The sequence below is a fragment of the Sminthopsis crassicaudata genome, chromosome 3 (genome assembly GCF_048593235.1).
Source record: "Sminthopsis crassicaudata isolate SCR6 chromosome 3, ASM4859323v1, whole genome shotgun sequence".
Classification (NCBI taxonomy): domain Eukaryota; kingdom Metazoa; phylum Chordata; class Mammalia; order Dasyuromorphia; family Dasyuridae; genus Sminthopsis; species Sminthopsis crassicaudata.
The window spans coordinates 465,441,460-465,466,842 of NC_133619.1; the positions used below are offsets into that span (position 1 = coordinate 465,441,460).

At 34.5% G+C, this 25,383-nt stretch overlaps 1 protein-coding gene across 1 annotated transcript in view; it reads right to left on the bottom strand.

Moving 5' to 3' along the window:
- FMNL2 (formin like 2) overlaps positions 1–25,383 on the bottom strand; it is a 362,363-nt gene that overhangs the window by 117,193 nt on the left and 219,787 nt on the right. Inside the window, 1 exon segment of the mRNA XM_074303437.1 lies at positions 5,560–5,640. Coding sequence (XP_074159538.1) covers positions 5,560–5,640 — 81 coding nt within the window.

The following is a 25,383-nucleotide window of genomic DNA, read 5'->3' on the forward strand; positions in this document are numbered from 1 at the left end:
CTAAAAGAGCTTATCAAAAAGCAAAAGTTATATTTATATGCAAATTTTTCCTAATTCTGACAGTATATAATTAAAGTCTTTCTAGTTAGGTCAGGCACCTCAATATTCCATTCTTATTGCTTTCTCCACTCTAGTTGGTTCCCTGCCTAGACTATCCTCCACTCTTCCCTTATACCATCCAAAGCTTTACTCATCTTTCAGGGATTAGTTCAAATCTCACCTCCTTCATGAAATCCTTCATTAATGCTAGTGCTTACTAAGCTCCTTGTCTTCTAGACTATATAGTCTGTACAACACAATCACTAAATTATTTACTGTGCTATATTCTTTTCTGTGCTTTTACCTTTTTGTCCTAAGGCCCAATGGAAGGTCCTTGGCACTTTTTACATATACAAACATAAATGCATGCACGAATGCTGACTTGCTGTTGTTGTTGCTGTTATTTTGTTATAAACCAGTCAGTCTTACAAACAAAAACTTGGGGAATGGGAGTAGGAATTGCCGGGTAAATGAAAAGCTGAGAAGACTGGTATTACTAAACTACCATTCTAATCATGTAAGTGCCTTACTCAAGAGGCTTTGATGACTTCCTTTTGCTTCTAAGAAAAGATAAACTCCTCTCTTTGTTATATAAGCCCTTCATAGTCTAGCTCCAACTTTCTGGATGAATCAACATTACTTTTCCTCACTCTATAATCCAGACAAAATAACTCACTTGTTCCCAGTATTTGACATCTCATCTCCAGACTCCATGCTTATGCACCTTCATGCGTCTGTGTATTGTCTTTTTTTTTTTTTTTTTTTTGCAGAGGCAATTGGAGTTAAATGACTTGCCCAGGGTCACACAGCTAGGAAGTGTTAAGTGTCTGAGGTCACATTTGAACTCAGGTCCTCCTGACTTCAGGGCTGGTGCTCTGTCCACTGCACCAACATGCTGCTCCATGTGTATTGTCTTTTAATAGCCAACCTGGTGAATCCATTGACCTGGAGTTCTTAAATTTTTTTTATGTCATAGATCCTCCTGGAGAACTAGTAAAGCCTATGGATCTCATTTCAGAATAATGTTTGAAAATGCATAAAAATATACAGGATTACTAATAAAATCAATTATACTAAAATGCAATTATTGAAACATTTTTAAAAACAAGTTTGCAGACTCCATATTAAGAATACCTGTCCTATACTGTACACAGTAACAACAAGACTGTGATAATTAACTGTGACGGACTCGGTTCTTCTCAACAATGCAGTCATTCAAGACAATTCCAATAGGCTTGGGATAGAAAATGACAAATGCATTCAGACAAAGAGCTATGAAGACTGAATGTGGATCGGATCACAGTATTTTCACTTATTTGTTTTCTTAGTTGTTTTTTTTTCTCATGTTTTTTTTTTTCTCCTTTTGGTCTTATTTTTCTTGTACAACATGGCAAATAAGGAAATATGTTTTAAAAAGTTATATATATCTAACTTATATCAGATTGTTGTCTTGGAGAGGGGGGAAGTAAAGGAGGAAGGGAGAAAAATTTAGAAGTTTTATAAAAATTAATGTTGAAAACTATCTTTATATATATTTGGAAAAATAAAATACTATTGAAGATTAAAAAAGAAAGAGTGCCTATTTTAGAGATATCTCAAGTAACATCAGATAACATAAGACATTTCTTCATCCCCTACTTCTTATTTCTTAACTCCAGAAAAAGTTTTATATTATTATTATTTTATATATTTTGCATTTATTCATTTATACATCTGTTGTGCCACCTTTCTATATTCTTCCTTTATTAATAGTCTCCTCTATAAAAAATCACTTTGTATTTCTCAGTATGGTATATAACTTGTATGTATATATAACATTTATTTATCCACAAACAATTATTTCACTCTCCCTTTCCACTACTGGAATATGGGCCCCTTGAGAGAAGGAACTTTTTTTAGGGGGGGAGAAGGGGATAATTATCCCCAGCATAAAACAGTACACAGCATTTAGTAGGTACCTAATAAGTGTTTAATGATTGATTGAGTTCTCTGTGTTCTGTACTCCAGTCTTCATCCAAACTAAGTCAGCCTCAGGACTCACTTGTCCATTAAATAAATGCCAAATAACAATGCCTTCCATTTCTATAGAGCATTCTTTTTAGTAAAATTCAAAATGCTTAAGTGACAAATAGTAAAAGGCACAAGAGAATATAGGAGTATGAACCATGTCTTGGGGTTAGGAGGCACAAATGCCCTCCACCACAACTGCCTTGAAAAAGAAAGGTCCACTGGGATTCTTTTGTGGCAAAATGCAAGGTTTTGGAGGACAGAGATAACAGGTTTTATTTCACAACCTTTAAAACTGCAGCTGCCCTTTAGAGAATCAGACTTTGCTGGTTTGCGGTTTGTGGTCTTTTTTTGGTGCCAGACATCAGCACAAACCTCAGTATACAGACAACTGCCTAGTGCATGGTGAAGCTGGCTTGGCAAATTCTGGTCACTGAGATACTTAATTTGGCCTCTTCCTTCTCTGCTTTCATTTTAAGCCATCGAAATAAATTACAGAAGAATATTCAAACAAAACTTGCTTGGACACTTTTTTTTCCTAAAGAGAATTAACTATCTTCTATCTGATTTGAACCAAAGATTAATGAATGAAATATTCTGTGACTCCAAGGACAGTTAAATAGAGGCAGCTCAGCAGAGACTGTCTGGCTGGGATTTAAAGCCCTGGTTTGAAATCTCTTTCTTTTTTTTTTTCCCTTCTCTCCATAACACAGCTGAGGATCTTAAACTCATTTTAACTGCAAACCATGCCTTATTCCAAACAAAATCTCCTTCTTTCTTGGCTTTAGGCATTACAATTAGGTTGTGTGGAACTGAGTGTCCCTTGCTGCCAGAGCCTGACAGAAATCTTTCTAAAACCAGGGAGGTTCGATTCAATGTCTATTTAATTTTTTTCACTGAATTAATGAACAGGGAAAATGGAACACAGACCAATAGCCACAAAGCATTTCAGGGTGAACAGATACCATCCAAGGAGGTAAACTCAGAAGCAAAGGCTAGCTGAAACAAACTCTCTTTGTTGTTGACTTCTGGATTTTATTTGTTAGAGAGGAAAACTTTGTTTTTTGTTTTGTTTGCTATGTTTTGTTGTACAGTACAGGCAGGAAGCAACAATCCCAAGGAGTGTCCCATGATGAGGCTGGGAACCAGATGGGGATAACCCCACCCCTCCCAGTTTCTTCCTCCCTGTGATGGTTTTGGGTAAGGAGCCAAGTGCTCCTTAATGGGTTTTCAATTCAAATGTTGCAAGGGTATACAAATGTTTTCACTCTGTGAAATTTGTAAACCACTGAATTATTAGTTTTGAAATTTGAATTACTCTGATCCAAGGCCTCTGAGCATCCAGTTATAACCTTGGGAAGACTACAATCGAGGCTTCTAGGAGGATGAGGTTCAGTTTTACGTACAGATACTTGGCATCTTGCTCAATTCCAGATATGGTCACAAAACAGTCCATCCTGATGCAATTGCAATTTTGGTGTTCTTTGCAACGCATTTTTAAATGTCCAGTTCTAAGAAAATGCTACTGAAAACTGTTAGCAGAAAAACTGTACTGTGCCAATATGTGTGTTATTTGTGGCCTTATTTAATTTATATTAACATGTAATTCATTTTTAAAAATGAGTTTTAAAAGGCAAACTCACTCTTGCCTTACCTTGCCTGTCTACACATCTTCTTCTGAGACTTCCCTTTGACTTCTTCTATATATTTAAATGCTTCCCTGTTGCTCATTTCTTCCTTTTTTCTATTCTTATCACTATCCCCTACTTCCCTTCCCAACAAAAATATTTTTAGTAACAAATAAGTATGGTCAAATAATACTAATTTGAATTTTATTAGTACTATCTAAAAATGTATTAGTCCTACTACACCTACTACCAACTGCCTCATCACCAGGAATTGGTCAGCATGCTTCCTCATCAGTATTCATGGCTGGCCATTGCTTTGATTGGAGCTCTTCAGTCCTTCAAAGTTGTTATTATTGAAAACATTTGTAACCTTAAACTCTTAAAATTGTCTGAATTCGTGCGGCACCATGAGAGAAGCTGGAAAACTAAATTAGGGAAGGGAGCAAAACAAAACCATCATTCATCAATTTAAGAACTGAGCAGTATTCACATGGATAACTCCAGTCATTTAATGAACCAATTCAGCTCCACATCCATCCTTGAGCTATACTACTGAATGGGTGATACTCGTGACATCAAATAGCTAGCATTTATATAGTGTCTACTGTGGGCCAGGTATTGGGCTAAATGCTTTAAAATATTATCTTCATTTGTTTCTCACAAAAGCCCTGGGAAGTAAATACTATTATGAGCCGTATTTCACAGCTGAGGAAATTGAGGCAAACAGAGGACAAAGCATCAGAAAATGTATGAGAATATATTTGAATAGGCTTTCTTAAATCCAGATCTAGCAGTCTATCCACAAAGTCAGTGGTCATGCACTGAGCTGCCTTGGAATGTATTCTCTTAGACAGAAGGCACTCTGCCAGGAGTCTCTTAAAAACAAAAGTATATTAAAGACACTCAATGAATTTTAAAATGCACATAGTTTCCCCCCCCTCCTTACTAATCATATGCTATTCTCAAAATAAAATTTAAGAAAAAATTTAGAAGGGAGAAAAGTCTTTTCTTGTTTGATATCCTTTTTCCCCCCATTAAAAAGCAAAGAACAAGAACCCACAGAAACAACAGCCAATAACTAACAAGTGAAGTTTTCCTCTTTTTTTCTCCTGGTTCACATGTAGCAACAACAGAGGGACTGTAGCCGAAGATATTTTCATTGCAGCCTTGACAAAAAGGAGGGGCAGTAGGTCAACAGGAAAACAAACGTTATCTGGTGTAAAAAGCCCTTTTGCCCATCTTGATGGAGGCCAGCTTTGCCCTGAGACAGCCAGGGATTGATTCAAGGCCCCAAGGGCTGTGCCAGGCTACATATTTTACCACAAGGCATCTGCCTAAACCAATTGTGTGGCTCCAACAAAGCAGAGCTTGTTTGAAAAGAAAGAGAATGAGTTGAGAACGGAATCGGCCATTCTCCCCTCACCTTCTTGAGGGAGGAAGAGGCTGTAAAAGCAGCAACACAGGATATGAACACACAGCTGGGCTGACAAAGCTCCAGTTATTTTCAAGGTCTCTGGAAATATACCAATTCATGACAAACATCTTTTCTTTCTGTTAGGCATACTTTTCTCTACACCTTTGGGCTCTGCCCTTTGCACACTGTAATGGGAGCAAGTGGTAATAACTGAATAGACCTTCTGCCCAGCTTCCTTCCTTCTCCATTTAATATCCCCCAAAAGTCAAACTACTAAGGTGATGGGGATTGTCAGGGGAAGTGACTTCTTTTCTCTTTGCTCCCTTCTCATTTTTTTCAATTTCAAAGGCTGTGTTTCCTAAAGGATCTAGCAAAGGATTAGTGTTTAAGGAAGGAAAGTCTTTTCAAATACAAAAGGATTCTCTGCTATGTATGAGGACATACCATAAAAAGCAATCAAATTCATCTTACCTTTCTGGTTACTGCTGGATCCAGATAGCCTTTTAGCTTCTGAATGTATGTGTGAGGAGGATTCTTTACTTGAAATCTTTCCTGCAGGGAACACAAAAAAAAAAACATAAAAATATTTAAGCTGCGAAGAATGACATATCCTCTCATATTCATAAGGATAAATATCACAGATCAACACCAGAAATAATATGAAATCAGTCCTAACAAAGAGTCAGTTGGCAAAAGTGAGAAGTGATCTTGGTTATGAACTGAGCTGTATTTAAGGATCAAATCCTTTAGTTTTGTAGATAAGGAAAAGAGGTTCTACAAAGATAAACAACTCTGACCAAACTAATCAGCTGCAGACTCTGATAGAGTGGTCATTGCTCATTGCAAGACCCATTTTACAATATGTCTCCTTAATTCACTTACATACATACACATACACACACACACACACACACACACACACACAGCTTATCAAATTTTAGTATAGCAGTATGCACATCCATCTCATATTGTATGATTACATCTATGTGAATTTACACACATGCATGTATACATATATATATGTGTGTGTGTGTGTATAAATTTACTATATGCCAGCTAATCAAGCATTTATTAAAGACCCTACTATGTGTCAGGTATTGTGTGAAGTACTCTAGTACCTTTCTTCTGTTAATTATTTCCTATATTATATATTGTTTGCTTTGTTATATTTGTTTGCAAGCACTCTTTCCTATTAAATGATGAACTCCTTGAGGTCAAGGATTGCCTTCTGAGTCTTTTTTGTATCCCCAAAGCTTGGTACACAGTAGGCACTTAATAAATGTTTTTAAATTGATTGAAAGGCAAAAAACAGCCCCTGCTCTTAAGAAGCTCACAGATAGCTACATACATATTTCAATATAACTAACTACATAAGTGACTAGTGTGATCTTGAGAGCTCAATTAAGACTGATTTGAAAATAGACATACCAGAAACTATATATCTAAAAGAACTCTATCCCTTTCAAAGTAGTGACCTCTGAAGGTACGTGTTCTACTAGTCTGATTCAAAACAATAGCAACATTCTAGAACTTAAAAACAAAACAAAATACCCAGCTCTATTACTCTTCAGTAAACACTATGAATGAGGAGGACAACTGACACTTTAAAAACTTACAAAGCTTTGGAAATTGATTTACAAATTTCATTAATACAGTAACTTATTAATCATGATAACAACCCATGGCATAGCTATCAGTATTGTCTTTTCCTTTATAGATAAGGAAAATGATACTCAGAAAGGTCAAATGATTTCCCCAAGATCACACAGGTATAATCATTAGCATAATTTAAACACTGGGTTTTCTCTCCTGATCACATATCAAGAGCTCACTACATCACACTAATCCATGCAGGCACTAGTACATCTTCCTAATAGTCTCTTTATGGAAAGTTCTGCTACATTTACTTGTGGATGTTATATAAAATGAGTCTTTACCACAGATCCAGGAACTTCTGGAAGATGTGAAAAAATACCAAATAACTCAAAATAAAAAATGACTATATTACTTTGGAGTACTTTTCCTCTTTTATAAAACAGAGGTGGAAAAATAATATTATTTCAATATTAAGCTAAAATGTCTTTCTTGATAGATTTTAAAACTCCCATTAAAAAGAATTTTCATGTTTTATACAATAAACTCTTTCTCCTCAACAAAATCAAAGAGGCAGCATTCTATTTCTATGACTCCCATTACTCATCCATAATGAATCTAACTATATCAAATATCAACCATTCTTTACTAATCATTATTTATGTCAATAAAGAAAACTGCCACAGTGACCTATGTACTCTACATATACAATGCTGCAGGTCAGAAAAGCTAATATACGTGTCAATTCTAGAAGTATAAGCTGATTAATAATGGAAATTAAAATTTAGGGAAATTTTGCTATGCTCCTTTACTATTCACAAGGCAGCTTGGTATAATGGAAAGATCACAATACCCAGAGACAAGAGACTAAGTTTTGAGTTATAGCTCTCCCACTTTTCTCCCACATCACTGGACAAATGACTTTATTTCTCTGGTGCTCAGAAAATGATGATGGTTATGGCAGAAGTACTCTATAAACCTTTATAAGTTACATTAAAGTTATTATCATTCATAAAGTTCAGATAAAGTCAAAGTTAGTACTTGAAGTAGCATATGAAATCACAAGGTGTATGAATCCTATTTCTTTAATTTTCTATCTGTGTGACCTCAGGCAAGATGAGACCTCAGTTTTCTAATCTATAAAAATAAGCAATGAAGAAAAGTGAACTAGATATTTCTAAGGTCCTTCCTAGTCTTAAATTTCACCAGAATAATTATTTAAAAGTCTTTTCCTCCCATAAACAACAATAAAAATATTTATTTCTCCCAATCTTCTGTTTGTTACAGAGTGTTTTAGTATTTCAAAGATGATTGATGAGCAAATCTAAGCCTCTATTTATTCTATAAAATGTTTAGTAAGGAGACACACAAAAATCAAACATTTTATCCTAAGGTTTTTCCCTCCAAATAGTTTTTACTTTCTTCACCAAATTTGTTTCCAAATGCTTTGGAGATAGTTTTGAGGTCCAGATTTACAGTAAGAGGATCTGGATTCAGAGTCTGCTTCTGCTTTCTGACTCCTGCATGACCTTGGACAAGATACTATCTGTGCCTCAGTTTCCTCAGCTTTAATATACAAAAATTGGACTAAACTAGGTATTCTTAACCACTTTTGTATCAGACTGCTTTAGCAGCCTGGTAAAGTCTATAGCCTCTTCTTCAATAAATGAAAGAAATGCTTAGTTGAAAATCAGTGGAAATAAAGGTAAATTTTTGATTTTTACTATCCAAATTCATAGATCCCTTGTTAGGGAGAAATCTGGTGAACCCAGATTAAGAACCCCTGGACTATATGGTCTCTTAGGTCCCTTCCAGCTTTAAAACTAAGCTCCTATGATTGTAAAATGCAAGTTCTATTTATTCCAACTTAAAAAGATCTTACACAAAACAATTTTAGTCCTATTTTCATGACTAAAGCTAGTCCACTAGCCATAAAACTCATTCCCATTGTTATTCCTATTTACCTATTTCTTCCCCCAAATGATGTCATTTCATTGGTTTGGATATTATTTTCTCTAATAACAATTCCAATCTTTCCATATCTAAATAAGTGACTTTCCAGCTCCAAATCATTACCTGGTGGGTAATCTTGAGGCTGGTACTAGATAATAGCCTTACAATGGATCACCTAGCATGAACTTTCCCACATGAGTAGAATATGGGTAGGTTACTCTACTAGTAAGGACTTTGAGAACCAAGATGATCACTAGGCCACTATCAGATAGAGTACAATAGGCCATTAGTGTAATAAATGTAATAAATAATTAATGTAATAATGTAATAAATGTAATAAATAAATGTAATAAATAAGACCACCATTAATTGAACACCATAAACAGAAATACACACAATACACACACACCATCATTTTCCAAAAAATGAGACAAATACATCAATCAAGTATTTTCATTTTTCATTTTGGAAATGGAGTATCAGGGAGGAGGAACCAATCATTTGATTTTTATCCATTTAGGAAGCTGTGAGGAACTTCCTTTACTAATTCAGATCAGTATCTGTCCCACACTTGCTAGTCTAAAAGAGCTGTTACCTATCCAGAGTCAACAAAGCTCCTATGTACCACAGTACTTAAATAAATTCCCAGGCAACTACTCTGTCCACAAAATTCAATTCTCTTTCAAGTATTATCCCGGAGACACAAAATACTACAGTGTGATAGGGGAAGAACTTAGATTCTCCTAATCTTTGATGGTGTGGTAGATAGAGGGTCAGAAAAACTTGGATATTTACCAGCTGGGTGATCTTGGACAAATTATTCAATCCCTGTCAGTCTCAGTTTGGTCATCTATAGAATGGGATTAATAATAGCAACTTCTATCAAGAGTTGCTAATGAGGACCAAATGAAATAATAATTATAAAGTACTTAGCACAGAGTCCGGCACATACACATACACACACACACACATATATATGTATATGCTTTTATTCAGTCCTTTCAATTGTGTTTGACTCCATGTGACCCCATTTGGGGTTTTCTTGGCAAAGATATGAGAATGGTTTATCATTTCCTTCCCCAGCTCATGTTGCAAATAAGAAAACTAAGACAAATAGGGTTAAGTGACTTACCCAGGATCACCCACATTAGCTATCATTATTATTATTAGACTACCAGACTGCATTTTTATAGCTATGGATGTTCTCTCCCTACTCAAATTATCTCATATTTACTTATCTGTTTGAATTATGTCCTTCCTAGGGACAAGCATTATGTGTCATATTTTTATCTTTGTGAACTGTGATCATAGGAGTTCAATAAGTGCTTGCTGAATTGGATGATCTGCCCAAAGTTTGCTGTTGTTTGTCCTCATTTTTTGAAAAGGACCATGACATCAAGGATGAGATGACATGACATGTAAGTTAATTGAAGTTAAGTGAAGGAGTTTGGGCAAGGTCACTTGCCTCACTTTCCCCTCCAGAGCCACCTGGGTCCAGTGGCAAAATATAGATCAAGATAACTGGAGATGGCACTGGATGAAATGGGAGACGGCTTTTTTTAAGCCGAGATCTTCAACACGTATCAGTTTGACTGAGACTACATCCATTCAGTGAATTACTAAAACCCTGTATACTGGTGAGCACACTAGCCCTCTACTAGCCATCTAGTTGTCTGACCTTGGGAGAACTATGGAACCTCTCTAAACCTCAGTGTCCTTCAGCATAAATTAAGATAGTTGGCACTAAAAAATCTCTATCATGAAATGTGAGGAAATTCATCTGAAAACACAATTATTTCTTTGTTCTAATACTAAAATGTTCTGATTGAACACTTTAAAATCATGATCAAAAAAGTCAATGCTTTTTTATATAAATGTGTGTGTGTGTATATATATATATATATATATATATACATATACATACACATACACATACATATATTTAATAGGTTAATATATTTTCTATGCCTTATTTGAGGGAACTTAAAGGTATTGTCAATAATAAATACAACACACATTTATCAGTCACCTATTATGAGAATATTACTGTACAAGGTACTAGGGAAAGGGCACAGTCTTTAGTTTATAGTTTTGAAAGGACACAAATATAAATAACTATACTATACAATATTTCACAATAGCTGCAAAGCAAATACTAGAAGAAGTTTGACTGGAAAACGCATTACCAAATCAGGGTCCAAAAGAAGGCTTGACTTCTTGGAGTAGATCTCTTGGGGGAGAAGTGGGAGTAGGGCACTTTAACAGATAGGAGAATACACATGGAAAGAAGAAAAGTGGAGGACATTGCATGAATACATAGTCAAGAACAAAAGGCATGGACATTAGAGAATACCATGGCTTCCCTACATGACAGTGAGCAGCGATATCTGGCCAGTGCCAAAGGAGACAATGATAAAAATATGAGATGGTGCCATGTTGTAGAGTACCTTGAGCATCAGATAAAGGAGTATGAACTTCACTGGGTAGACAAGAGGGACCCAGTGACAACTGCTGGAAAGAAAGACATGCTGATATCTAATCACAAATAAGCTACATCTGGCAATACTATAAAGGGCAGATGGGATCAGATAGTGAGTGAGGAGAGAACCCTATTAAATATGCTATTTAAACAGACAAGTTTGGTGGTAATGACATCCTTGCTATTAGGTTGGAAAAATAGAAAAGACAATATACAAAACATAAAGAAAAATTAAAATTGATAAGACTTGGTTACTGACAGGTTATGAGAGAAAAGATTCAGAGGTAAGTTGGGAATAGGAATTACGTTGAGTTCCTTATCAGCAATACTTTTAGTTACTTTTTCTTGAGTTGTCAAAGTCTTTGAAGTATGCTTTTTAGTGACTGTATTTTAGAAACCATTCTCTGACTGAGTAAATGGTCAAAAAGACATAAAGACAAAGCTTTCAGAGGAAGAAATCTAAGTTATAAATAACCACTTGAAGAAAATGTTACAAATCACCACAAGAAAAGAAACTGCAAAGCAAAACAATTTCTCACCTGTCCAACTGGCAAAGTTCACAAAAAAGAAAAACGGCAAATGCTAGAGGGGACTCAGGGGCAAGGACAAAAAATAGTCTCCTGACAAAGAAGTGATGATGGACCCTTGAAACAAATTGGGGTTTGTTTGTTTGTTTGGCATGCAGACAACACAGGAATTTGTTTTTGCTGGACTACACATATTTATTACAAGAGTTTTGTTTTTGGTGATTTTTTTTTTTCAATAATGGGAGAAGGGAAGAGGGAATAAAAATGAATTGTTAATTTTTAAATTTAAAATTATGTCTAGGGGCTGCTAGGTAGTGTAGTGGATAGAGCATCAGCCCTGAAGTCAGGAGGACCTAAGTTCAAATCTAGCCTCAGACACTTAACACTTCCTACTTGTGTGACCCTGGGCAAGTCACTTAACCCCAATTGCCTCAGCAAAAAAAGAAAAAAAAATTATGTCTTTAAAATGAATGGAATTTAAATTGCATAAGAATATACTTCCTTAAACTGGTTTTTAATCTTTTTTTTTTTTAATTTATGCCTAAGAACTAGAAAATGAATGTTGTTGAGTTTTTAAAAGCATATGTTTACTACCAAGTCTTCTGATCATTTTGACATGCTTCTCTTCTGAGAATCAAATAAAGTTGTTTTGGGGAAACAAATGTAAAGCTTCAAGAATTCTCTTATTGTTTGGGGTTGTCTAGCTAATCTCACATGAAGCTACCATTTTGATTAACAAGCACAGAACCTGAAACGGCAAACCTCATAACTTTAAAAAACATTAGTGTTGTTGTTTTTTTTTTTTTAATCATTATGAATAGTTGTAATGGATACCAAATCTTCTTCAACTGAATGGTTAATATTTAGAGAACTACAGTACTACTCCAAAATGCATTCAATTTAAAGCAATTCTTGGGAGAATTAAGCTTTGTTTTTATTCATATTCACAAAAATCCAAGTTTCTCGGCTGAAATTCAAAACTGACATTTTCTAAGATAACTTTTTGATACTTTCTTAAAAAGCAGCCTCACAACAAATATCTCCTTATCATCTTTCCACACAGCACTTTTATGCACTCAGAATTCATTTTTCTTTTTATCTCTCTATTAAGTATCATCATTATTCCTTCAGGCTTAGGCCCCAAAGCAAACCCCCTACTCCACTATGGGTTGTTATAGAATTTACTGTACTTTTTTTATTATCATGATTTTCCAACATGAATAAATACATTATTGCAAAGGACTTTTAAAATGCTAATTTCCATAGCAGATACTCTGCATAGTCAGATGAAATCAGTCTATTTTAAGCCAAGTCCTGAGCTAGATAGATACTAAGGATACAAATACCAATAACAAAATAATTCCTATTTTCAAAGAGAGGAATAAACATTGAATTTTAAAAGAAGTTAAATATTTCGGTCCTGATTCTTACACCTAATACTGTGTTAACAGGAGAATTTATATTATGAATATGCTTTCTTATATGGAAAATTGGAAGAAGGAACATTTGCACTATTTACTTTTGAGGGTTGTCATGATGAAAATGCTTTCTAACTATCAAGTACTATGCTAAATATATGTAAGCATTATTTTACTGATTAAATCCTATTCTGATGACAAATTTTGTCGCTCTAGATTTTTTGAGGTGATGGCAATGAAGTTCAAGCACTGGCAAATGTCACCAAGATTGCAAGGTTTTAAGTATGCTATGCTGAACACAAGATCACAGATTTATGTATCAAAAGGATTTAAAGAATCCAACCCTTACATTTTAGAGTTGTAGAAATTAGGGCACAGGGAAAGTTAAATGATTTGTTGAGGATCACACTAGGCCTTTCTGATTCCAAATCCAGTGTTCTACCCATTGCTCCACACAGCTTCAACATTGATATGTCATTAAAAAAAACAAACAACCTAGCTAATAGATTCTGGGAGTCTCAGCATCAGGAGACTGGATCCTAGTTGAAGGAACTTTTAGCAACAGCAATTCACTAAAGCCATCTACAATGAGGTAGAGGAATTGCAAGCTGTCAGAATTCACTGAAAATACATACTTGTCTAGCATTAAAATATTATCAATATTCTTATCATTAAATTAAAATGGTAATAAATTAATAATCTAGGTTCTTCGCATATGAGAAGCAACAGGAAAATCTTCATTAAAAAGTATTTCTCTGGGACAGCTAGGTGGCGCAGTGGATAGAGCACCAGCCCTGAATTCAAATCTGGCCTAATACACTTATCACTTCCTAGCTGTGTGACCTTGGGCAAGTCACTTAACTCCACCCCCTTTCCCCCCAAAAAGGACTTCCCATTAATGACCCCAAAGCTCTATTGTTATCCCTTAAATAATACAAGAAGTTGGGTCCTCAGACCATCACATGTTTCCCCTATGAAGGATTTGTAGGAAGGCATAAATGAAATTTACACATCATGGATAAAGCATAGAGAGACTGAAAATATAGAATCACTTAAGTGAAAAAGGCAACAATATTTTCATTGCCTTTTATGAAGAGTTAAATCAGTTATTTTCATTTAATTAAATACTTCTAATCCTAAATTTGAAGGCAGTTGCTTAAGTTTTTCTTCTTCAATGTCAATAATACTGTTGTTTTGGTGATTCACAATCCACAAATACCCCCCTGTTCCTGACAGACTACAGTTGATGAAGATTAGAATATTACCAAGTAGTCATAATAATGGTTTGGATATTTCCCATATTCAAATGTAATGAGTTTGAGGACTCTCCTATATCACAGCAGCATAAGATTTAGAGTTGGAATGGACCTGAGAGACCATCTAATCCAATTATCTTTATGGATTAAAACAGTAGGAGCCAGAAAAGTTAAAAAAAAAAATTGGCCAAGGTCATTTAGGGAGTAAGCATCAAACAGGTCATGTGAACATGCTCCTCTAACTAAAGAGTCTATGCACTTTTCACAATACATTTGAAAAGTTATTCTTTGTATATACTTCCACCAATTTTCAATTTTTTTTATGTGTGGATTTTATCACAAAAGGATAATCAAAATAACAATGAAATTGAATTCATTTATATTGAAATGTACTTGATATAAAGACAAAAACTTTACTACCCATTTTTCATCATAAATCTTTTGATTTCAGAAATGTTTCAATTCCCTCTATAATTTAAATCATGTTTCCAAAATTTCACTTCTTAAATGATAAGGTAAAACTCAGCATGCAATAGTATATAGGGTCTGTGAAGTTCAGAACCCATCTCTTTACAAAGAATTGCAAATATTCAATTCAATAAATTGCTCTTAAAATTTCAATTTTTATTAATTAGATAAGGATGTTATTTACCAGGTTTGGGTTTGTTTTTTTTTGTTGTTGTTGTTATTATTTTATACTGAATAAAACTGTATTTCAGTAGCTGAGAGAAATACGAAAAAGAAATGACGGAGGGGATAGTTTCAGAGAAACTGGGAAGATTTACATGACTGATAAGCAAGTAAAAGAAACAAAGTTAGGAAAACAATTTACACAGAGACAACAACATTATAATCATAAAAAAACTGGAAAAACTTAGTAACATTGGTCAACAAAATAACCAACCATTATTTTAGAGAACTAATTAACACTTAAAAACAAGCTACCCACATCCTCATAGAGAGATGAAAGACTCAATGGAAAAAAATGAGATTTTTTTTGTTTTGTTTTATTTTAATTTCTGGACATGGCCAATGCAGAAATTAGCTTTTCTTGACTATTGATGTTTGTGATTGAAGTTTTTAGTTTGGGAGATAAGTAGGAAGGAAAGAGGGCAAATTTTGCTCACTGAAAAAAAGTTAAGGATACTTGTCCTTGACAATTTATTTTTTGCTGAGAGAGATAAAAGAGGGAAAGAAAAAGCACCATGAGATTGCTATAACTCAGGCATATGTTCTTGATTCACTATATAAATTGAGTTAGCACTTATTCACACTGACTTAAAGTATAATTTACCTTAACCATGAAGAGACAAATTTTGAAGCTTTTAGATTTTAAAATGAATGGATCCTTGGCATAAAGTTCTGAGGTATTTGAGTTTGGGGAAATCAATGATGATACCACTCCTGGGATATTTTGGGTTTGGTTTTGTTTCTGATGTTTGGGGGGTAGGAGGAGGAGATATCAATTTAGTATCCTTGACAAGTACATAATTCTCATAAAACAGAAGAAAATCTTAAAGCTCCCTGCTACACAAATGGCCATGAGAATGGGCTACTCAGACAGTGATGGCTCATAAAGAAAAAATGGGGGAAGACAGCATTTAGGAAGCTGGACCTTATGGCTACATTTTTAAAAATCTATTTTGACCACTGTTTCAAAAACATAGTGCTCTTAACATGACTAATATGAAAATATATTTTACATGATTGTACATATATAACCTACATCAAATTGCTTACCATCTTAGGGAGAAGAAAATTTGCAACTCAAAATTTTATTTTAAATTATTTTATTTATCATTTATTAAAATTTATTTCAAAAATTAAATTTAAAATAACTTTTAAAAACATAGAGCTCTTAAAAGTGGCCAAATATGGCTGGCTTAGCTGAATTGTACCATATGGAACTGAAACCACTAGCTATATTATAATGAAGTTTATCTCTGAAGAAAAACAAAACCTTGGCTTCTTTTTAATCAAGAATTAGATCATAGTCTATTAATTAAGGGCTTTCCACAGCTATTTCTAAATTTATATATCCACCCAATAACACCTGCAGAATTTGTGACTCAGCTATATGTATGTGTATACTTACATGGGAAAATGCTTAATTGGAGTTAATTGGATGTTAATTGGTACTGCTACTAAGACATTAAAACAAGTATAGCTAGCTGAATATGAAAATAAGAAGTTTATGGTCCTCACAGAACTTCCTGACTATCAGGGCCCTAAACTCTGAAGGGAACGGAATACTGTTAGGTTCATTCAAATGAGCTTTGAAATTCTGGTGTTCAAATCAGGCAAACCAGAGAAAAGAGAATCTAAGAGAAGTGAAGACAGGAAATTTTGTATCCTGGGACCCAGCATTATTTAGATTTTTTTCTCCCTCCCATTCTATTTAAATTGTTTGTGGCTACATATTATATATGCATATGTCATATATTAGCTAAGTTGTGTAAGCTGATTTGGCATTATCAGGAATAAAAGAGACTTCATCCTCATTTTACCATTATGAATGTTTTATGATCTTTAAACATTCATTTTGGATGTTTTCAGATGTCATAAGTTGTCTTTTCCCTTTTCCTATAGAGAAGTGAACCACTTGAGTTTGTTTTCTAATAACTGAATAAGCAAACCAATAGTCTAAATGATCAATCACCATGAACAATACGGGAAAGAAAATACCATTAGTAAGCATACTACTTACTCATAGTATCAAATGTTCTTCAGAATACACGCTAAACAAAAGAAGCTGACAATGTGGAAAACAGTACAGGTACAGACAGACCTACATAAGACCTACAGACAAGAACCTAGGAGATCAATAAAACCTACAGACAATGAATCCTAGAAAACAATTTGCATAAAAAAAGATACAAGTCAAAGTCAATTCAAGTATTATTATAGTAGGATATGAGCTCCTTTTCTTTGTATTCATATTTCCAGTATAGTGTCATATACACAGAAGGTATTTGATAACTGTTTTGCTTAATTTAAAGTAATGTCCCTCAAGTCAAAGGAGAGCAAAATGGTCAGAAGTAGATGAGTAACAATGTTCAATGCTATGAAAACGATTGGTCATGGAGAATTTTTAACCCCCAGTAACATTTGAGATAGATCAATCAACAAGTATTAAGCACTTACTATGTGCCAATCATGTATGGCTGAGGATTAAAGTATAAAGAATAAAATAATCTACTCTCAAAGCACATATATTCTAATGAAGGATGAAATAAGTATCTATAAAGAATAAAGCTAAACCTAGGACATTTCTTCTTCTGTGACTAGTGGGAAGTTGATTTGATTTCATAGAAAGAGCACTGGATTTGGAGTCAGGTGATGAGTTCAAATTCTGGCTCATCATCCTGAGCTTTATGTTTCACACATATGTGTTCCTATACCTCTATAACCTACGGTCCCATGTATATATAAGGAAGAAAAAATAAGTAAGAAAGGGAGAAGCCAAAAAAAAATGAGAGAGAGAGAGAGAGAGAGAGAGAGAGAGAGAGAGAGAGAGAGAGAGAGAGAGAGAGAGAGAGAGAGAGAGAGAGAGAGAGATGGTTTCCTCACCATTACAATAATCAGAGGAAGTCAGCTGAAACATTTATAGTTGATAGATATGTTATAATGACTCAATAAGGTGATTAGAGTGTAAATTCAATTTCTTAAATAGTTCTTTGTCTTAAATCATATCACTCTCACTGAATTTTTCACTGCCCTGTTGCTTGACCAAGGCCACTGTCATTTTAAATCTAAGCTCCAACAAAATGTATGATATAGTAACATCTGTACTTTCCTTCCCTGATTCCTATCTTTAAAAGTTGGCTAATTGGCCATTACTGCACTCAATTGTGCTTCTTCTCAAAAAAATTTAGCACATCAGATTCATTCCATGGGCAAAGATTTTTTGGAACATTGTGTAACATTCTTTAGTGCTGAAAATAAAACACTTTTTTATTTGGGGAAAGGATGAAAATTTCCAAGTGTTCCATTACAATTCAAAGTCTGAAAATAGCTTTTGGTGAGCAAATTATTTCCTTCTATTTAGACTAGGAAGATTATCTTCTAGTTTAGCAGATCGTTTTTGATCAAAATATCCTCCAACTTATTTTCTAGTGAAGCAGTATATATTAACTTGAATTCTCTAATCCCAGGCATAGCTTTCAAAAATTTCCAAAACAGAAAAGTGTTTAATTTAATTTTGAAGTAACTGATGTGCCAACAATATAGTATTTCATTATTTTATGAAAATTTCTTAAGTTCCAACTTTTAACCTTCCACTATCCAGTAAAACTTATAATCCTTTTAGGCTAAACTTTCCATTTTTTGAAAAGAAATTGCTTTCTTCAAACAATCTTTAAAAGAAAAGAAACACACAATGAAAATTGTACTTGACTTGAAGTGAGGAGAACTAGATTCAAAATCTAGTTCATTAGTTGTAAGATTGTGGGCAAATGGTTGATACTTGAGGTAACTGGGTGGCACAATGGATAGAGAGGAAGATCTGAATTTTATAAAATCCAATCTCAGACACTTATTAGCCATATGACTCTGAAAGAGTAAATTCTCCTGTTTACCTCAAATTTTCTCAATTTACAAAACGGGGATAATAATATCAATTCACTCTCAGGTTTGTTGGGAGGATCAAATGAAACATATTTGTACAATGCTTAGCACAGAACCTGGAACTTAGAAGTCATTATATAACTGCGTCTTCCCTTCCCCAATCAGTTTTCCTATCTGTAAAATGGGGCTAGCAATATTGGATTGTTGTAAAGAAAGCATTCTGTAAACCTTGAAGCCTTATATAATTGAAATTAGCTACTGGAATCCACTTGGTAAGAGGGTTATATGGGATTCTCCCCCCTCCCCCCTCCCCTCACTGTTACTTAGAGGATAAGAAAGAAAATTTGTGAAACTACAAGATCACATTCATGCCACCACAGAGCTGTGTGGGATTTTCCTAAAGTACAAATCTAGCCATATCACTCATTTACTCATTAAGTTCCCCATTGACTCTAGGATCAATGACAAACTCATCTGTTTGGCTTTTAAAGACTTTCACAATCTACTTCCAATCAATCTTTTCAAGTTGCCTTTCTTTTACATGCTCAGTGGCCCATTCTTGCTTATCTCATATTTGCCAGCTCTATGCCTCTGCAACACTATCCCTCCATGCAATACTTTTTCATCCCTATCTCTTGCAATTCTTGGTTTCTCTCAAAAAAACGATCAAATGCATCTCCAAAATGAGTCCCTTTCCTGACCCCCCCTTGCTGCTAGTATTCCCCACTCTCCCCAGCACCTTTTATTTTATAATTCATTTCTTGTTGTTTTTCAGTCATGTCAGCCATATCCAACTCTTCATGACCCCATTTGAGATTTTCTTGGCAAGTAACTGGAGTCATTCATCATTTCCTTCTCCGATTCATTTTACAGATGAGACAACTAAGGCAAACAGGGTTAAGTGATTTGCCCCCGGATCACACAGCTTGTACTAAGGTAAGATTTGAACTCAGGTCTTCCTGACTACAGGCCTAGAGCTCTACCAACTATAACACCTACATACTTTTATATAAATATATATCTATATAGATAGATATGCACATATTACCTTTTCTGAGACAGAATATAAGTACCTTGAGGACAATAAATTTTTTAATTTTTGTCTTTGAATCCCTGACATCTAACAGTGTCTGACACATAGTACGTGTTTAATAATCATTTGGGATTAAATGGGAATCCTATATTATTTATTACTGTAGAAATAGGGAAGGTATAAGCATTACTCACAGAAGGTTATTGTTCACAAGAAACAGGAGTTACTTAAAACTGTTTGCCTCAGTTTCCTCATCTGTAAAATGAGCTGGAGAAAGAAATGGCAAATCACTTCATATCTCTGCCAAGAAAATCCTAAATGGAGTCCCAAGTCCTGGTTTAAGTAGCTAAACTGGTAATGCAACAAATAATTTCTTATTTATGGTTGCTATCACTTCACTCTATTTGTGGTCAGTTGCTCTCAGAATAAAAAGAAAAAGCAAAATTTTGCACTTCAAGATTTGTTGACAGAGACACAACAGAACTTTATAGCCCTGATATCTACAAACAAAGGTAAAATAGGCAATTATAATTCCAAATCACCCCCAAAATTGGTACAGTCTGATCCAATTCAATTCCCACTTATTAAGCACCTACCAGGCAGAAGAGATTGTCTTAAATAGGAAAATAACATGTGAAGCACTTTGCAAACCTTCAAGGATTACATAAATGCTTATTGTTATTAGCCATTATTACTCAAGCATCTTACCTTTTACTAGGAGGATATAAAAGGTAAGCAAATAAGCCTAAACATGATAATTTGAGAAGGAAGAAGAAAACTATTAAGGTGACCAGGAAAATTTCCCTATAGACTATGGCACAGACTCCAAACCTTGAAGAAAGCTAGCAATTCTTTAAGAGGAAGTGAAGGGGAAATGTGGGGTCCAGTTGTAGGGACAAAGACTACAAAAACACAGCATTGGAGCAGAGAAACTGCTGTATTATGAATAACTTCTATGTAGATACATTTCAGTTGGCTTTTAAAGCTTCATTCACCCAAGGTACTGTGTTTACCAAAATATTCATAACAGAAATTTTTGTAATAGCAAAGAATTGAAAGCACAGTTGATTCCTATCATCCTGAGACTGGATAAACAAACTGTAATATAGAATATTATTATACTATAAGAAATGAAGTATGTTCAAAATTCAGAGAAAAATGGGGAAATATAGAGTCTGATGAAATAAACAGAATCAGCAAAATAATATATACAATGACTATAGCAATGTCAAGAGAAAAAAAATTAACTCAACCCTATAATTATGATCAAATTTCTTCCCAAAGAAAAGACAAGAAAATAAACCTTCCTCCTTTCCTAGCAGAAGGGGACTATGGATCAAAATGATATATATTCTGTTAAACTACATTGATTTGTGAATTAGTTTTGTTGAACTATTTTGTTTTTTCCTGTTTTTTTATTCTTTATCAATGCATAGACCTCTGGGGAGGGTAGAAGGGATCTTTGGGGAAATCCAGATAATGTAAAAACAAAAGATTTTTAAAAATATTTATACTAATACACATTCAGTGGTATTTATTCATAAAAAATATAGTATGAAATGAGAAAAATCTCCATTAGAAACATCATTTTGACCAACTATGTCTTGAAAATAGGCAGAAAGAATAAGAGTGAAGAAGCTGACTTTAAAATACCCAACATTGTTGTAGAATAATCAAGAAATCCCATTAATGTTAGCAGGTAATCTAAAATATGAAATGAAGATATCTTTTTTTTTTTAAGGTTAGAAAAACAAATAAATTCAAATACATGTCACCTTCTAACCATGCCATTATCATTGACTGTGATTTATTATAGTGATACAGAATTAGAATCTTAGCAGTGGCTCTGATTAAATTATATAAAGGTTATATAAAGGCATAGTAGAATAAGTTTTTTTATATAGCCAGCCCATTCCCCACCATGCAAAGATTAATAAAGAATGAGATCATACTGATACAATCAACACTCCATAAAATAATTATTTTGGCCAAATTATATTACATGCATTGTAAATGAGTGTGGTTAACTTTTATAAAAGTCTATCTTGATCTTATTCTTGGCTTAACATGTCACAATTAAAAATAAAATGACCAAATACAAGCCAAACTGTCATTCAAAGCTGAACTAATAATAAACATGCCCCACCAAATGGTTCCATAAATTCCTTTTGCTTCCACATCCTTCTAAAAATCTTCCCATTGTGACTCATTAGTTCATTATATTTTATTTCGGGCATATACAAATAGGATCACTAAACCTTTCATGAGACTAAAATTTTTGATCAACTTCTTTTAATAACAACAATAATTCGCATTTTATATAGTGCTTTAAGGTTTACAAAGCATTTTCCTCACAGAAACCCCTTTAGATAGTAATTGAAATTATCATTATTCCCATTTTACAGAAAAGGGAACCAACCTTCAAAGAGATTAAATGACTTGTCCCACAGGTTAGGTCACACAGATAGTTTTTACTGCAGGACATTAACTCAGGTCTTCTCAATCTGCGAACAGTAATTCTTTTTACCAGCCTGTAACACCTCTCATCAATCCAGAAATAGCACCATTAAATCTCTCTTTTCTAGTACCCGTCATCAGTTTCTTAAGTCAGAAGATTTAGAAAATAGAAATAGTCCCCCAGAACAGAGAATGAACAAATTTAACCATCACTGAATACCTTTTAAATGCAAAGCACAATACTCTGATCCTTATGCCCATGTTTTCTTTGATCCTACTCACAGGCAAGGGAATGGAAGTAGAAAATCAAGAAGTTAACAACTGGGACCACTACAAATTTCAGTGATCTAAACTCAATTGTACCCTCACAGTGACAGGCATATAGTAAGTGCTTAATAAATGCTCATTAACTGACTGAATGGCATACTGTAAACCAAATGCTATTTGCTGAACCTTTTTTATGTTCCCAAGACTTGATTTGCAAACACCCAAAAGAACTCTCACTAGACAACAATCAGATTGGTATGTAAACTGAAATAGCAATGATTTTCTAAATACATGGGGATTTTCAAGTGTAACTTGTGTAGGCAAATAGCCACAAATGATATGTAGAATCTCTTTAATATGAAATTTATTGTATAACATCTCTTTTATCCAACCCATGCAATATGGCCTTCACCCTAATTTAGCCCCTATCATTATTGGCCAGGATCCTAAAACAACTTCCTCATTGTTTCCAGCCAATCTCCCCAAAAGTGCCAAAGTGATATTCCTAAAGCACAAGTCTGAGCATGTCACTCTTTTGCTCAATAAACTCCACCAGTTCTCTATCATCTTTAGGATCAAAAACAATTTTTTAAAAATTTTAATAGTTTTTATTTACCAGATATTTGCATGGGTAATTTTACAACATTGAGAATTGCCAAACCTTTTGTTCTAATTTTTCCTTCCTTCCCCCTCCCCCCACCCCCGCAGGCTGACCAATACATGGTAAACATGTTAGAGTATAAATTAAATACAATATGTGTATACATGTCCAAACAGTTAAAAAAACAAATGTTTTTAAAAAGCATTTACATCTCGGCACCAATCTATATTTCCAGTCATTTTATATAACATCCTTTCTCACACACTATGGCTGAGTCAAATAGAACTTAGTGTTCCTCCTACATGAAATTTTATTTCCATCTCCAGGTTTTTGCATTACTTTTCCCTCTATGCCAGAGATCCTGGTCTCTTACTCACCAGGTGAGGTTCTGAATGGTGTTTTGGAGAGAGAGAAACTAAAGAATTGATGCAAGGCAAACAGGAAGAAGGTACTGATAGAGATCAGTTTAGCTAGGTCCCACCCTTTGAGGAGGTCATCCAGTCTGAAATCCAAGTTATGTCTTAGATATAGACATATCTCTCTATAGAGATCTTGAGCGGTCTCACCTTGCCATGTTCTGTCAGAAATCCCATCATGTCCATGAGGTTAAATTTTCCCTATAAAAATCTACATATGGGCCCATCCCATAGCTGCTGCCCTCCTTTGAGTCAGTCTCAGGGCTCTCTGCCTCGTGGTATCTTTTTCCCCTTCCTCTTCCTCAAGCCATGTGTAATCTCCTCTAACTTTACTATGTTTCCCAACTCCACTTCTCCTCCTTACAGTTAGCTAATTCTTTTAGGGTGCTAAGTCCCATTCAGGATTTAGCCTGTCAGCTCCAAAGCACATTTTTTTAGATGCGCCAGCCTTATGGGATGCTCCCTTTCTACTGGATAATTGTGAGTTCCACTGAGAAATTTGTCTTTTCTATGCTCTCCCAACTCTATTTTATATTTACCATTCCCAGTGTCTATTGTATCCCTTCATTTTGTCTGTAACCTATTCCCCTAAATAAATCTAACTTTTGCCAAAGAAAATGGCCATTGTGAATTCTTCACGTGACCAAACCTTAACTTTTGCATCTGCCATCATTTGGTATTTATGTACATCATGTTGGTCCACAAACCACAAACCTCTTAGAATCCCTAGAATCCCTTTAAAATGCAGTTTAAACACTCTAATATAGCAAAGAGGTCTTTCCCAATCAATCCCTGTAACTAGTAGTATTTATCTCAATTTGTTTTAATTTGCTGGCATATCTCCCCTTTTGAAATGTAACCTCTCTAAAGATAAAGATTCTTTCATTTTTGTCCTAGCACTTGGCACATAGCAGAAGCCTAACAAATGTTTACTGACTAATATATCTGGATAAGCCATAATAAAACTATGTCCCCAAAATGGAAAAAAAAATTTGCATCTTAAAATCTAGTGTGTGGGCAGCTAGGTGGCTCAATAGATAGCATGCACACACACTTACCAGCTGTGACCGTGGGCAAATCACTTAACTGTGTTTGGCTCAGTTTCCTCATCTGTAAAAAGACATAAAGAAGGAAATGGCAAACAAACTACTCCCGTATCTCTGCCAAGAAAACCCCAAATAGGGTCATAGAGTAAGATGAGACTAAAACGGCCAAACAACCAATTTGGTGTGTCTATCAGGAAAGTGGCAGATCTACCTAATAACACCAACATTTTGCTTTGAATCTGAATGGTAAACAAATTGATATTACAACTTCTGTGTGATATGACTTTCAGACCTTTCCTTTACCTACCATTACATGACCCATCTATGTAAATATTCTCTGAATTCATACAAATCAAGATCCATTCTTGTTTTCTCATCCACTGTGACTTTTGGCCAATATTCCTATAAGTCCTCCTCAGAAAATGTCCTAGAGAGTTCCTCTTCTTCTTAATATTTTATAAATAATGCTATGATTATCAATCTGTTATTCCTTGCTCTGCACTTATTTTTTTTCCTAGTCCATATGTGTTACAGATGATTCTTATCCACTATTTCATACACACATGTTGCAGGTTACTTAGAATCAAATCAAGGATCTTTTCATTGGTCCTTGAGTCACCTGAGATTTAGATATTCAACCATGAATAAACCCACACTTCATGCTTATAATAATTACTGTAGAT